Genomic DNA, 14,492 nt, shown 5'->3' with positions numbered 1-14,492 from the left:
CTTTTTGAGTAAATTTTTAAATGTAGTATGATATGAGTTAAAAGAAATACTTTAATTCTCAATATTTCTAATGTTCTTAATTAATACTGGTTTTACTATTTTTCATGTTTACGTTTACAAATGACAGTAAGAGATTTTTTAATGTTTTGACATTAGAAGCTGTAGGACGGTTGTATTTTCCCCAATGATTAGTAAGATTGTTTTGCATAGTTTAAGCTTGTACACTCATTTTTACGTTCTTGCTCTGTTATGCAAAGCAAGGACAGCCTCTCCCTCTCAGTATATTTACATTTGTATAAATAGATACTAAAAACTGGGGCAAAGTCCAACAACCCAATGGATGAGCAAAGCTTATGAACAGACTGTTCGTAATAGTGTGTCCACATAGTGGAACAGAATGCAGCTAAATTAAAGAAAGCTCTGTAAGTCTTGATGAAAGGTACCTAGATATATGAAGTGGAAACAGCAGATACTTTCATGAAAGAAAGAAAAAAGAGAATTGCAAATTCATATTCATTTTTACATGAATGAACACAAGAACAATGCATAAGAAACCAATAAAAGCAATTACCTGTTAGCAAAATATGCTTGTTAAATATTATTTTGATTTTGAGCCATATGAAGGAATATATTGTCTATAAAATTAAAAAATAGGCACTTTAAATGATAGTTTTCAGTAAAAAGGCAAGAAGTTGAAGACAAAAATATGGACATTTCTCATAAAAAGGAAATCAGTGTTATGAAATAACTGGCTTTGAAATATATTTATCTTAGATGAGTTGCATCAACAATATCAAGACTAGTTTTAATTCTTCTAAACCTATCTGAAAATGAAGTAATGAGTAAATTTTTTCATTTTAGTATTAACAGTACCAGCAACGGACATTGCTGAAGAAACTGTTATAAGTGAAGAACCGCCAGCCAAAAGACAATGTATTGAAATAATTGAAAACCGGGTGGAGTCTGCAGAAATAGAAGTAAGGAGTCTTTTACCCGGTGTGTTTTGCTGCAGTCATCCAAAATAAATTTCATCTGCTTTTTTTTTTGTCTTTTATATTTATTACTGACAGTATTGTTTTGATATAGAATGAGTACTTTTTTGTCTAATTTTTTTTGCCTTATTCATATAGCAAGCCTTCAATAAATAAATATTGAATGAATGAATGAATGAGTGAAGAATCTGTTTGTAACAGTCTTTCATCATGGTAACATTGGAATGTCTTTGGTCTTTGCACTTCATCCTTTATTTTCTATTAAATTTACATACATCATTCTCACAGTCACTAGAGGGAATGTCACTATATATTGACTAAACATTTTTTTTCTTTCAAAAATGAAATGCAAATGTCTATTTGGGCTGGAAGATCCTCTTAAAGAATGTTGGAGTTTGTCAACTGAGTTATTTTTTTGAAAAAGCCATAGATAACCGCTTATTTCACTGTTGAGTCCATTAAGGAAATTAAATGTAGACTAGCTGTTGATAGGGTCACCTTTTTTTTTACCTCTGCCAATCTAGTTTGAATTGTAAACTAGTTTGTAAATATGACTATTCCATAGTTACCTCGTAGATTTTTTTCACATTTCTGTAAATAGAATTGTTCCCCCAAGTTTATAATTAACTACATCAAAATGAAAATAAGATCTTTCTTGAATAACTTTTAAAGAGCAACTGCAATGTAAAGACAAGAAGTTTGGATTTGAAATTAAATGAGCTGGATTTGAATCCCACTTCTTGCCCCTCCTATTAGCTTTGAGGCAAGTTATCTTACCTTTCTGCACTTCTGTTTTATTTTCTCCCACATTTGAATTTAGGATAACAATATCTGCATTTTGGGGTTTTATGAGAGTTGAAAAAGTCAGCCTATTGTTATATTCACATTCATAATATCTAATACATGTGAATAGTAAACATCGGTATTTAGAAATTCTTTGTTAAGGTTCTTGTTATTATACAAAAAAGAGGATTTTAAAAAATGTCACCTAAAGGAAATGTAGTTCTAACTGAGGACAGTTAGAAAATATTGTTGCCCAAATTCATTTACATGTAAGACTAGTGGCCACAATCTCAAAGTATATATTACTGAGTTAAGAAGAATTTAATTCATGGTTTAACCAGATGTTTAGTAATGTTTAATTATTGAGGGTGTGTTGTTTTATTTCTTCAAAATTTAGAGTAATAGACTAAAGTTCTTATAAATTAACCATTTATTTCATTGAATGGTGTCAGTATACTTATTATTTAATAATCTTTAATATCTTTTACAGATAAATCAGTTGATCTTTTTTTTCTGACATAAAATGAAAAAGATTTTGTCATGTACTTTGCTTTAACTATTTAATAAAACACTTTTAAATTACTTGAATTTTTATTTAACATAAACTGACTTAATTCAGCATTTCTTTTAATTGGAGTACAGTTGATTTATGTCAGTTCACCATTTTTAAAACAGTGAATATGCAGCCTGTAGCTTTTATTTACCTAACAACCAGGGAGAGTTGCTGTTTTCTTCAAATTTCACCCTGATTCCACCTACAGTCTTTCAGAAACCAGGGAGAATAATTACAAATAACAAGGAAGTATGAACTGAGATATGTAAAGTAACTAGAACCAAGGAGACAGCACTTCAGGGAGATGGAATTTTACCTTGATATAAAGAACTTAAGGAAGTTAGAGTTTCAGCTCAATTTTTGTAATTGAGTTACCTGGTAATAAAAATCTTATTTACCGTCACCGGAAATGTTCAGGCCAAAGTTGCATAATCTTAGAGCTACTGCAGAGAGACCTTGAAGCATAGAGTGAGCAGAGATGGTAGAGGCGGGCAGGGGATACAGAATGAAGAGAGACCTCCAATGTTTTCATTAAACTGTTTTCTTAGAGTACATGAAGTAGTTCTTTGGATTTTATTTTCGTAGATGACCAGTAGAGTTGTCTTAGGGATATATTTTTATATTCCTTTCTAAGTGATTGCTTGGCCAAAAACCTCAAGAGTTTCTCAAAATCAGTGGTTCTTAACTGGAGCAATTTTGACCCCAGGGGACATTTGGCAATATCTGGATACATTTCAGGTTGTCACAATGAGGGAAATGCCACTGACATTTAGTGTATGGAGGCTGGGGTTGCTGCTAAACGTTCCATAGGGTGTGTTTTGCCTTCTGTTCAGCCTTCATAGTGGAAAAGCAGCCACAGACAGTTTGGTAATGAGTGGATATGGCTGTATTTCTGTTAAACTTTATTTATAAAAATAGGATCATGTTTGGCCCATGGCAGTTAGAGGATGTTTGCACACAAGCCGACAGCTCACACACCCTGCCTCAGTTTCTTTTTTAAAAAAATATTTAATGGTTAAGAATATGAGTCTGGAATCAAATTTAGGTTTGAATGATAATTTTCTGAGTGTGATTGGTCAAGTTATTTAACCTTTCAAGGCTTGGCTTCCCCATCCGTAAGAAGGGGAAAATAATAGCACCTACATTATCAAATTGTTGAAAGGTTCAAGTGAGAATGCATGTGAAGGACTAGTACAGTGGTGAGCATATAGTAAATGCTCAGTAACTTGCTATTATTATTATCTTCTAAAAGTTACACTGAGGTATGATAGAAGATAAATCACTATTATGATTTTTTTGCTTTATAATAAAGTAAAATAAATTGGAATATTAAAAAATCATATATAAAACTGTTAAAAGATAATTGCTAATAGTTGAAACAGAATTTGAGAATCCTATTTGGAAATAAAGCAAATTTGAAGTCTTTGTCCCATTATTCTATTGCCTAATGTAATAATAATATATCGTTGGGCATGAAGTTGTAGTGTAAGATAAATATCTTCCTTACTGGTTTCATAAACTGAAATAATTGTGAATCTCTTGCTCTGTCTAAATGTGAATAAATAGCTAATTTTATAAGATACCTTGAAGTTTATTTTTTCTAATATTTCCTACCAAATTAGGGCAAGTTTTTATCTATATTCAAAACTTTGACTGGCAAAGGATCTTATTAGGACAGGTAAAATTGTAAAACATTTAAATGCACAGCTGTGTGTTCTCCTACCAGAGCAAGGTGGTCTAGCTTGTACCCTTTCTAAAGTCCTGCAGGTCACTGACAGGGACTGGTATCCATTGCTTATATGAGGTTGGCATCTTGCCTGTAGTAAGGAGAAAAGAGGAGCAGGGTAAGGCTTAGGCATTTCTTAACTTGGAGATGATGGGCACACCTTTCTTCTACTGTACATTTTATGTAATTGGACAATTTGGAGACTACATGTGCAATCAATCACTCCAACTTTTGGTGGGCTCATGGGAAAAACTAATGTTGGATCTAGCTTCATTCCCAGTGTAGGGAAGGCAGTGGGATCACAGGAAGGCAGGACTATTAGACATGTTCCTCCTTATGGACCATGTGAATAGTGAAGGGAAGGGAATCTTTTGGTGTTCCCAATGGACGTGGGTCAAAGAGAGAGTGGAAGAGACCCTCATAGTGTTCTCTTTCCCAGTAAGCTGCCGACCCCTTGCCTTTACCTTCAGTTCTCTCTGGTTAAGTGTCTTGTCCAGTGGGAACCTGGCCTCATTTTGTGACTAGTAGTTCTGCTCTTGGCCCCCACCTCATTCAGAGGGCTTGTGCTTCTGAGATGAGATTGAGCTTGGGTCTGTGCAAGTTGAGTTTTTGTCCATATGCTTACTGGAGGTATGGGAAAGGAGTTGACATGTTTTCCCTTAGACAACTGTATAAGGGCAGAGTGAGGAGGAGGAGAAAGAATATCATTTTCATTGGACCAGATGAGTGTTTCACCTCTCAATTTATTCAGGAACTTAATACACGTGGTTTACAATATATAATGGATCACAATAGAGAAATTAATATTTTACTGATTTGTAAAATGGTATAATTTAGGAAATACTCATCTAGACCAGCCCTCTTCATTTTGAAGGTGAGGAATCTTGCTTGCTATCATAGGAAATGATAGTTTTAAACACAGTAACAGTAGAACCTCATAAACCTGACTCATTGTGTTATGGGAAAGCTACATCATCTCTGAGCATCATTTTTCTCATCTATAAAATGGGCATAATATCTATCTTACAGACTTGTTATTGGAAATTACCTTGTTAATCAACATATATAATGGGTTTTCAATGAATACTATTTTTTTTATAATTAGTAGCTTTTTAACATCACAGATAAAGATGTAAAGAGGTATGGCTATATATTTCCCTATTTAAGTTTTTCACTAGTTTTTATAGTTGGTATAAAAGTACAGGTACCCAGTTTGGGTTCATCATGGTAGTTTTATTTCGAATTAGCAAATAATTTCCTTGAGGTCAGAAACTAGTCTTTATCTCATATTGAGGAGCTCAAAATGAGGGCTTTAATTATAAGAGAATTGGTTGAAAAGGCAAGATGTCTCAGAAATACCAATAGATGGCTACTTTTAACTACTACAGGTTTCTTTATTTGTAGGATATATACTTGAATGTGTTAATGTATTTGTGCAGTTATGAAAAAAAAAACTTTTTTTTTGTTAATTAGGAGAGAGAAGCTCTTCAGAAACAGCTGGATGAAGCTAATCGAGAAGCACAGAAATACCGACAGCAACTTCTAAAGAAAGAACAGGAAGCAGAGGCCTACAGACAGAAATTAGAAGCTATGACGCGTCTTCAGACTAATAAAGAAGCTGTTTAATTGAAATGAACATATAGTTTGAGTTTACTTTTGGTCAAGAAAGAATACAATCTTGAACTGTACACGATAAGGTGCAGTCATGGAAAGACAGGATAATTGAAGAGACTGCAGATGGATAATTGGACTTAAGCCATGAGCTCTGAGTTCTTGTAACATAAAACTTTAGAAGTTGTGAAATGTATTTAAAACTGAATTCTGTAAATAGTTTGTTTTTTTTTTTTACAGTTCCAAATGAGTTGATAAAGATTGTTGAAGAGATCCAAAAACACAATAAGCCACCGTTTTTGTGAATTCTTTTTGATATTAGTACAAACCTTAATTTCTCAGAAATGGAACAGTTTTAAGGGTGATCGTTGTTGATTAGACCAAATGTGTAATAATTATGTGGTGGACTGATGCTGGAATTACTCCTGTTGGTATAAACTTCTATATGAAGAGAAGATTTCTACCAGGAAATCTTTGTACAGCTTTAAGTTGTCTCAGATTCTCTGAAAACATTTTTTAGAAAGCAGATTTTTATATTTGTTCAATTTCAGCTATACCCAAGTAGATTTACATGTATATGAAGCAAATATTTTTTAAAACTTTCTGTTTGTACATATTCTGCATGTTTTATAATTTTGGAATGCATCACTTGCATAGGTATTATTTTTCCCACAAAGATGATGAAAGTTACTAGGAAAGAAAGAAACCCTTTTATTCTGTAGGTCCTTGAAACTAAGTAAGCTAGCAGCTGGTTTTATTGGAATGACAATGTTCTTGGAAGGAGCAGCTTACAAGATATCTTGAATTTTCAAACTGCAAAATTTATGCTTTTTTGAAAATTTCGTAGTGGGGATGTGAAACTCTTCTGTGCCTTCCATCATGATTTCCACATGAAAGCACTTTAAGGCACTGGATTTTAAGATAATGTTTTTGGAAAACTCAAAACATGGGTTTCTGAAATACTTCATGGACTCATTTCCCCCCCCAGGAAATTATTCTTACAGAAAAGAAAAAAACTGCTTTTGTATGTAGAACAAGAACTTTTTGTACTACAGTGATGCTATAGATATGTCTAACATAACTTTATCTTCTCCCTGTGAAAGCTGTAAGTCTGTGCTGTGACTGGCTCTCATCACAGTATTGTTGAATTCCACAAATGTATGGACATTAAACTCTGACATACTGTTGCTTTTTTTGTAAAACATAACTTCAAGCTCTTTTCTTGGTTTATTTTTTAATGTTTTATTGCTTTATGAAAATGTTTAACCCTAAGACCCTTCTAGATTACCTATACTGTATAAAGAAGCAGTTACCCTTAAAACTGTACTCTGACCTACTTTTCTATTTTACAATTAAATATCTTTTCCACATATGTTCAGTGTAGACTTATATTTTTGACCGCATTTTTTCACACATTAAAAAGTTTGTTCTGTGTATTATGGCAATATTCCACCCTTGCTGTTGAGTCACTAAGTCATGTCCAGCTCTTTGTGACTCCATGACTACAGCACACCAGGTCTTCCACTGTCCCCTGGAGTGTGCTCAAAGTCATGTCCTTTGAGTGAGTGATGCTATCTAACCATCTCATCCTCTGCCACCCTATTCTCCTTTTGCCTTCAGTCTCTGAGCATCAGGATCTTTTCCAGTGAGTTGGCTCTTCTTATCAAATGGCCAAACTATTGGAGCTTCAGCTTTAGCATCAGTCTTTCCAGTGAATATTCAGGGTTGACTTCCTTTATAATTGATTGGTTTGATCTTGTTGCAGTTCAAGGACTATCAAGAGTCTTATACAACAATTTGAAAGCATCAATTCTTTGACGCTCAGTGTTCTTTATGGTCCAACTGTCTCATCCATATGTTATTACTGGAAAAACCATAGCTTTGACTATACTGACCTTTGTTGGCAAAGTGATGTCTCTGCTTTTTAATATGTTGTCTAGGTTGTTCATAACTTTGCTTCCAAGGAGTGAGCATCTTTTAATTTCATGGCTGCAGCCACCATCTGCAGTGATTTTGGGGCCCAAGAAAACAAAATTTGTCACTGCTTCCACTTTTCCCCCTTCTATTTGCCATAAAGGGTTGTGACCGGATACCATCTTAGTTTTTTTCTTAATTTAGTTTTTTTCATGTTGAGTTTCAAGCCAGCTTTTTTACTCTTCTCTTTCACCCTCATCAAGAGGCTCTTTAGTTCCTCTTCACTTTCTGCCGTTAGAGTGGTATCATCTCCATCTTTGAGGTTGATATTTCTCTTGGCAGTCTTTATTCCAACTTCTGAGTCATCCAGCCTAGCATTTCTCATGATGTACTTACTCTACATAGACTCGATGGACGTGAGTTTGAGCAGGCTCTGGGAGTTGATGGACAGGGAAGTCTGATGTGCTGCAGTTCATGGGGTCGCAAAGAGTTGGGCACAACCGAGTGACTGAACTGAACTCTACATATAAGTTAAATATGCAGGGTGACAATATATAGCCTTATTGTATGCTTTTCCCAATTTTAAATCAGTTTGTTCCATGTCCGATTCTAATTGTTACTTCTTGACCTGCATACAGGTTTCTCAGGAGACAGGTAAGGTGGTCTGGTACTCCCATCTCTCTAAGAATTTTCCACAGTTTGTTGTGATCTACACAGTCAAAAGCTTTAGTGTAGTCAGTGAAGCAGCAGTGGACCTTTTTCTGGAGCTCCCTTGCTTTCTCCTTGATGCAACACATGTTGGCAATTTGATCTCTGGTTCCTCTGCCTCTTTGAAACCCAACTTTTACATCTAGAAGTTCTCAATTCATGTATTGTTGAAGCTTAGCTTAAAGGTTTTTGAGCATAACCTTACTACCATGTGAAATGAGTGCAATTGTACTATAGTTTGAACATTCTTTGGCATTGCCCTTCTTTGGGATTGGAAGAAAAACACCTTTTCCAGTACTGTGGCCACTGCTGAGTTTTCCAAGTTCGCTGACTTATTGAGTGCAACACTTTAACAGTACCATCTTTTAGGGTTTTAATTAGCTCAGCGGGAATTCCATCACCTCCACTAGCTTTGTTCGTGGTAATGCTTCCTAAGGCTCATTTGACTTCGCACTCTAGGATGTCCAGTTCTAGGTGAGTGAGCATGCCATCGTGGTTATCTGGGTCATTTAGACCTTTTTAAAATAGTTCTTCTCTATTCTTGTCATCTCTTTTAAATTTCTTCTGCTTCTGTTAGGTCCTTTCTGTTTCTGGACGTGGTCAAGCAGGAAATGGCAAGATTGAACATTAACATCTTAGGAAAAAGTGAGCTAAAGTGGAAGGGAATGGGTGAATTTAATTCAAGTGACCATTATATCTACTACTGTGGGTAAGAATCCCTTAGAACAAATGGAGTAGCCCTCAGAGTCAACAAGAGTCCAAAATGCAGTACTTAGGTGCAACCTCAAAAATGCCAGAATGATCTCGGTTTATTTCCAAGGCAAACCAACATCACAGTAATCCAAGTCTATGCCCCAACCACTGATGCAAAGAAGCTGAAGTTGACCTATGAAGACCTATAACACCTTCTAGAACTAACATCAAAAAAAGAAGTCTTTTCATCATAGAAGATTGGAATGCAAAAGTAGGACGTCAAGAGATACCTGGATTAACAGGAAAGTTTGGCTTTGGAATACAAAATGAAGCAGGGCAAAGGCTAACAGTTTTGTCAAGAGAACGCACTAGTCATAGGAAACACCCATTCCCAACAACCCAAAAGATGACTTTACATATGGACATCACAAGACGGTCAATACCAAAATCAGATTGATTATATTCTTTGCAGCCGAAGATGGAGAAACTCTATACAGTCAGCAAAAACAAGACCGGGAATTGACTGTGGCTCAGATCATGAGCTGCTTACTGCCAAATTCAGGCTTAAATTGAAGAAAGTAGGGAAAACCACTAGACCATTCAGGTCTGACCTAAATCTAATCCTTTATAATTTTACACTGGAGATGACCAATAGATTCAAGGGATTAGATGTGGTAGACGGAGTGCTTGAAGAACTATGGACAGAGGTTCACAATATTGTACAGGAGGCTGTGACTTTGGGGGAAGTCCACTTTTTTCAGAATCTGTTATGTTGGACTTTAATTGCTCAATCATCTATGCCTGACTCACTGTACTATACAATAAAAACTTAGACAAGAATTTATAACTAGAAAAGGGTATGCTTTTCTCTTTTAGCTTCTGTTTTGAAATGGGCTGGAAAAGCTTTGTATTCTACTTATTCTCAGTGGTGTTATGGGCAGAGATTTAAAAGAACTGAGAATAAAATACTAATAATAAGAATTTTCAGCAATCCACGTTTAATGTGTTTCTAGTACATAATGATGGATTTATAGTTAACGGTCATCAGGTTGCCACATTGATAGCTAATTATTTCCACTTATGTGTAAATGAACACCTTCCTTATTTTCTTTTTTAGAAAACAATCCACATTTGCAGTATTCGTGTGAGAAACAAAGATGCCTGGTGATATTTTTGCATTGGGTTAAGGATGTTGCTGTTTATATTTTCATGAAAGGAATGAGATACTGATTTTAAATGAATAGACACCTTCTTGGGCAGCCCTTCTCAACTAGGGTTCTGTGAGAGAATCAAACCCTTGCAGAATCAAGCCCTAATGTCCTAAAGGTTAGGGCCTGATGAATTAATTCCTGGTAATGCATTAGTTTCTTTCCCATGCATCTGGAATAGTACTGGTTAGGTACTATCTAGACACAGTTCATTATGTGTCTTGATTGCCTAATTACTTAATTAAGACTTCACTGTGTAGAGTTGCTAGAACTCTGGGATGATTAATTCTAGGTTGATCTGTGGTGATTTCAGGAAGCCTCTTCTGACAACTGGTATCTGCAGAGACTGTACTCAACTAATTTTCATTTATTGTTACTTTATTTATTTCTCAATTACTTCCCCAAAGGGCTTGTGATGTGATTTATTTTTATTAGAAGTTATTTTCTAATGTCAGTCTTTCCTAATATCAACAGCAAGATAGTTTTTCATTTACTCTAGCTCTGGATTTCTCTATGATGGTTGAGGGTTGGGACTTGGAGAGCTTTCTTCTGTGACATTCAAAATAACAGCTGAAGACCAAAGGAAATAAATGTGAAATTCCATTTAATTTGGACTACACATGTTTTTAGCAAAAAGATCTGTATACAAAATATATTCAAAACATATTGCTAAAGGAAATCTGTGCCAGCATGTTTCTTCAACATAGTCATTTATGATATTTGTTGAAAAGTAGAAGAAACCCTTGCATATAACAGGAACTGATGAGTTGACAGACATATTCACGGATGCTTTATGCTGATATGATTTTTTTTAATTACTCCATACAAAGTTTCTTCCAGATAAAAATCTATAAAATTTCTTTGTGTCTTAATACCTGAAAAATCAAAATATATCAAGAAGAAAACCCTTTTCAGATAAAATCACAAAACAATTGTAGGAACCTTTATATCCATATGGATGGGTTCCCAAGCCATCAGCACTCAGGCTTATATAGCAAATAGAAAAAAAATTTTTTTCTATTCACCTAGCTTCTATTGAGTAAATATCTCCTTCCATCATGTCAGATCAACTGAGGAATGAGCTAACTAATATATTCGTTATTTCATTAAGTCATATTTACTGTAGTTGGATTTCATTATAGATAACTAGTCTCTTGTAGTTTTGAATGATGTTTGCTATTTGCTTTCTCTGTTAGGTGAGAACATCTCAGTGCACATGGACTCAGTTTGACGTAAGCTCTGAATTCATTCTCAGATTACTCTGTATAATTTATAATGGAAAATATACCTCTGATTCCAAATGAAAATTTTGATATCAATATTTTTGTGACTTACTGAAACTGTTTTCCAAATATGCAGTCTTACAGTTTTTTACATCATTTTGATACCCTGAGCTCCTTTTAAAAGATTTCACTTTAATAATAATCAAATAGTGAATATAATTTGCGTATGGTTCTTGGGATTCTTCATTTTTAGATAAGTATTGTAACTCTCCCCAAAACTGCTGTTTTCCTCCTGGAAAAATTCTGACCTGATCTCTATGATTCTGTCCAGTATTCTCTGTTAACTGCTTGCTCAGTTTTTCATTTGAGTGGTTTTGATCTCATGTGCATGACTAATATGTTATATGTTTTCTATGTATATAAATAAATATAATTCTAGTCTTATGGATTATAATTTTGAATTTTATGAATTTTAATGTCTCCTTTGTTTTTCTGTAAGAAAATATTTTTCTTGTATGCCAGATTAAACTCAGTAAAGCATTAACTTTTATATTACTATTTTTCATATTTATCCTATACTTGCCATCCTTATACTCAAGAATTAAGTTTAATTTGCTTTTGCATATTTTGCTATAGAAAAATAACATACATTAAGAAAGCTTACACCTAAATGAACCTGTATCCTCTTTTTACAAGATATTTCAGTGTGCCAGAGAAGTGACTACTTCCAAACTTTTCCTTTCATACCAAATTTCATAAACATAGGGTAGAGTTTTCTGTGGTTCTTAAACTTTGTTAAATTATCATTTTATACGTCATTCTGCATATCTTTTTCAGTTAACATTTTAGACATTAATTCGTATCTGAATATCTAATAATTCATTTTGACTGTTATATAAAATTAAATAAGGATATAATAAGTCCCGTACACATGAATCTTCAAGATGCAGACTTTCAAAGATGCAAACATTCATGCCAGCCCCTGTATGCCAGCTATCGTGCTCTACCACTATACTTTTCAAGGAACTATACTGTAAGATTAAAAATGTTTTATTTTCTGTGTTTGTTTTCTATATACATATGATCTGTGTGAAAAGTATTATAAACCTATTATAGTACAGTGCTATATAGCCTGTTGTGTTAGTTGGGTACCTTGGCTAACTTTGTTGGACTTACAAACAAATTGGACTTACGAAGTTGCTCTCAGAACTCATGCGTATGTAGGGGACTTACTGTATACCATGTGTATTTATTTGTTTCATGTATAGAGATGTCACTATTTTTGGCTGTTATAAATAATACTTAATGAATAGCCTCATATGTTTGTTATCTTTGTATGTGCATGCGTGTACTAGGTTTTTCCAGAAAATGGAATTGTTAGATGATGGGTCAGCAGTTTTACCCAACATTGTCCAATTGCTTTCCAGAGTGGCTCTGAATAGAGATGAGAATTCTCACTTCCCCACATCTAACAAACACATGATTTTATTATACTATTTTGCCAGTGTTCATTGGTCTGAAATTGTTCTCATTATTTGTAATTCCCTATTATTAGTGAGGCTGAACATTTTCCCCTGTTTCTTGTCCATTAGCGTTTATTCTTCTGTGAATTGCTAGTTCATGGCCTGTTATTTCCTGTGTATTTTTCATATTGATTTGTTGATGTTTAATATTTTTTCTGGAAACTAATCTTTTGCTGGTGGTAAATATTTTCCCCCAGTGTCTGACTTAAAAAAAGCTTTTTAAAATTGTCTCAAACGGTACATGTTTACTAAGTATTATGTGCAACCTAATGCCAGGCTGAGTTCGAGTATTATATCAGTGTAATACTCAAGGAGCCTATATATAAAGTGGAATGAAGTTTTAATTTACAGCTTGAATCTTTTTCTCTTTTAGTTGAATACTATCTCCTTTTTATTATATATACTTTCCCGGATAATTAGAAAAAATTTTCATTTCCACACTTATTGTTTTTATGACATAATATACTACTCAAGGTAACTTTTTCCCATTCTTGCTCTACATTTTTTTAAAAAATATTTTACGGTTGTGTTTTGAATTGTATTTGAAAGGACAATGAATGTTTGGATTATTGCATGTGATGTGTATTCAAACATTCAGAAGCATTTATAGCAAAACCTCCAAAAATTAAAATTTCACTAGCCCTGACCCTAAAGCTCTGGTGTCTTAAAAGCTGTAGATACCAAACTTGAGAGAAGCAGCCTGTTGTGATAGAAAGACTATGGATATTGGAGCAGATAATCCTGGGTTCAGATCCTGGTCCCTTCGATTATTATTTTGTGTAATTTTAGCCACGTGTTTTAATTTCCTTGAGACTAAGTTTCTCAAGGATGAGACAGAAAATGGCTTTCACTAGGTTGTGAAGATTGAACCAAATCATATGTGTTAAAACTGCAAGGCTGGACACAAAGGTGTGATTTTCTGCTGTCCCAAGGGAGTGTGTCTGTCCACTCCATCCTTAAGCTACCTTCCCCAGTGAACAACTAAGCTTGGTTGCTCTTTGTACAACTAGTTGCTCCCTGGAGGAAGCTGGACTTCCTTTTCCCTCCTATCATGTAACCTCTTTTAGACTGGCCCTAGCCTACGTCTGTGCCACATCTGTGCCCAGTGCTTCTTCAGGGGGCAAATAGCATTACTATGGGCACAGCAGTCCCCTTTCATTACATGGCTGAAAGTGAAACCAGTTCCTCAGTTCTAAGCAGTTCCTTGAGGGCATAGCTCTCTGTCTTCAGTCCTACTAATTCCTTTGTTTCCAGTAAAATCTTGTTTCCTTGGTGGCAGTTTCACCACTATATTTGCAGCTCACACTTCCCCCGTTCATCAGACAAGCATAGTATTTCTTTGTGGAGTTTCTCAGTGAAGCTGGAGTTCTAGGCTCTTATTTCTGTTGTTGCCTGGCTTTAAGGCACACACCACTAAACTTCTTACTTTCCTAAATTCAGTTAAAAGTGAAAAGGATAGACCAAATGTGGAAGACATCACATCTCAGTTCTTTTAAGCAGAACTTAAAACATTCCAAACAGCAAATTGTGTAAAAGTAACAAGTTATTACTATAACTT

At 34.6% G+C, this 14,492-nt stretch overlaps 1 protein-coding gene across 7 annotated transcripts in view; it reads left to right on the top strand.

Annotated features, from left to right (window-relative positions):
- The window catches only part of GABPB1 (GA binding protein transcription factor subunit beta 1), a 72,303-nt gene extending 65,266 nt beyond the window's left edge, over positions 1-7,037 (top strand). For 6 of the 7 annotated variants that reach the window (XM_070377886.1, XM_005892165.2, XM_005892167.3 and 3 more), the window contains 2 exons: positions 862-977; positions 5,528-7,037. In XM_070377886.1, the coding sequence (XP_070233987.1) occupies positions 862-977; positions 5,528-5,680 (269 nt within the window). In that variant the 3' untranslated portion in view covers positions 5,681-7,037. Of the gene's footprint in view, positions 1-861; positions 997-5,527 lie in introns of all 7 variants that reach the window. The other variant, XM_070377888.1, reaches the window with a different exon arrangement.
- The last annotated feature ends 7,455 nt before the right edge of the window (positions 7,038-14,492 follow it).

Source organism: Bos mutus, chromosome 10 (genome assembly GCF_027580195.1).
Source record: "Bos mutus isolate GX-2022 chromosome 10, NWIPB_WYAK_1.1, whole genome shotgun sequence".
Taxonomy (NCBI): domain Eukaryota; kingdom Metazoa; phylum Chordata; class Mammalia; order Artiodactyla; family Bovidae; genus Bos; species Bos mutus.
The sequence above is the reverse complement of the archived record's forward strand: the minus strand, read 5'-3'. Positions and strand labels throughout refer to the sequence as shown.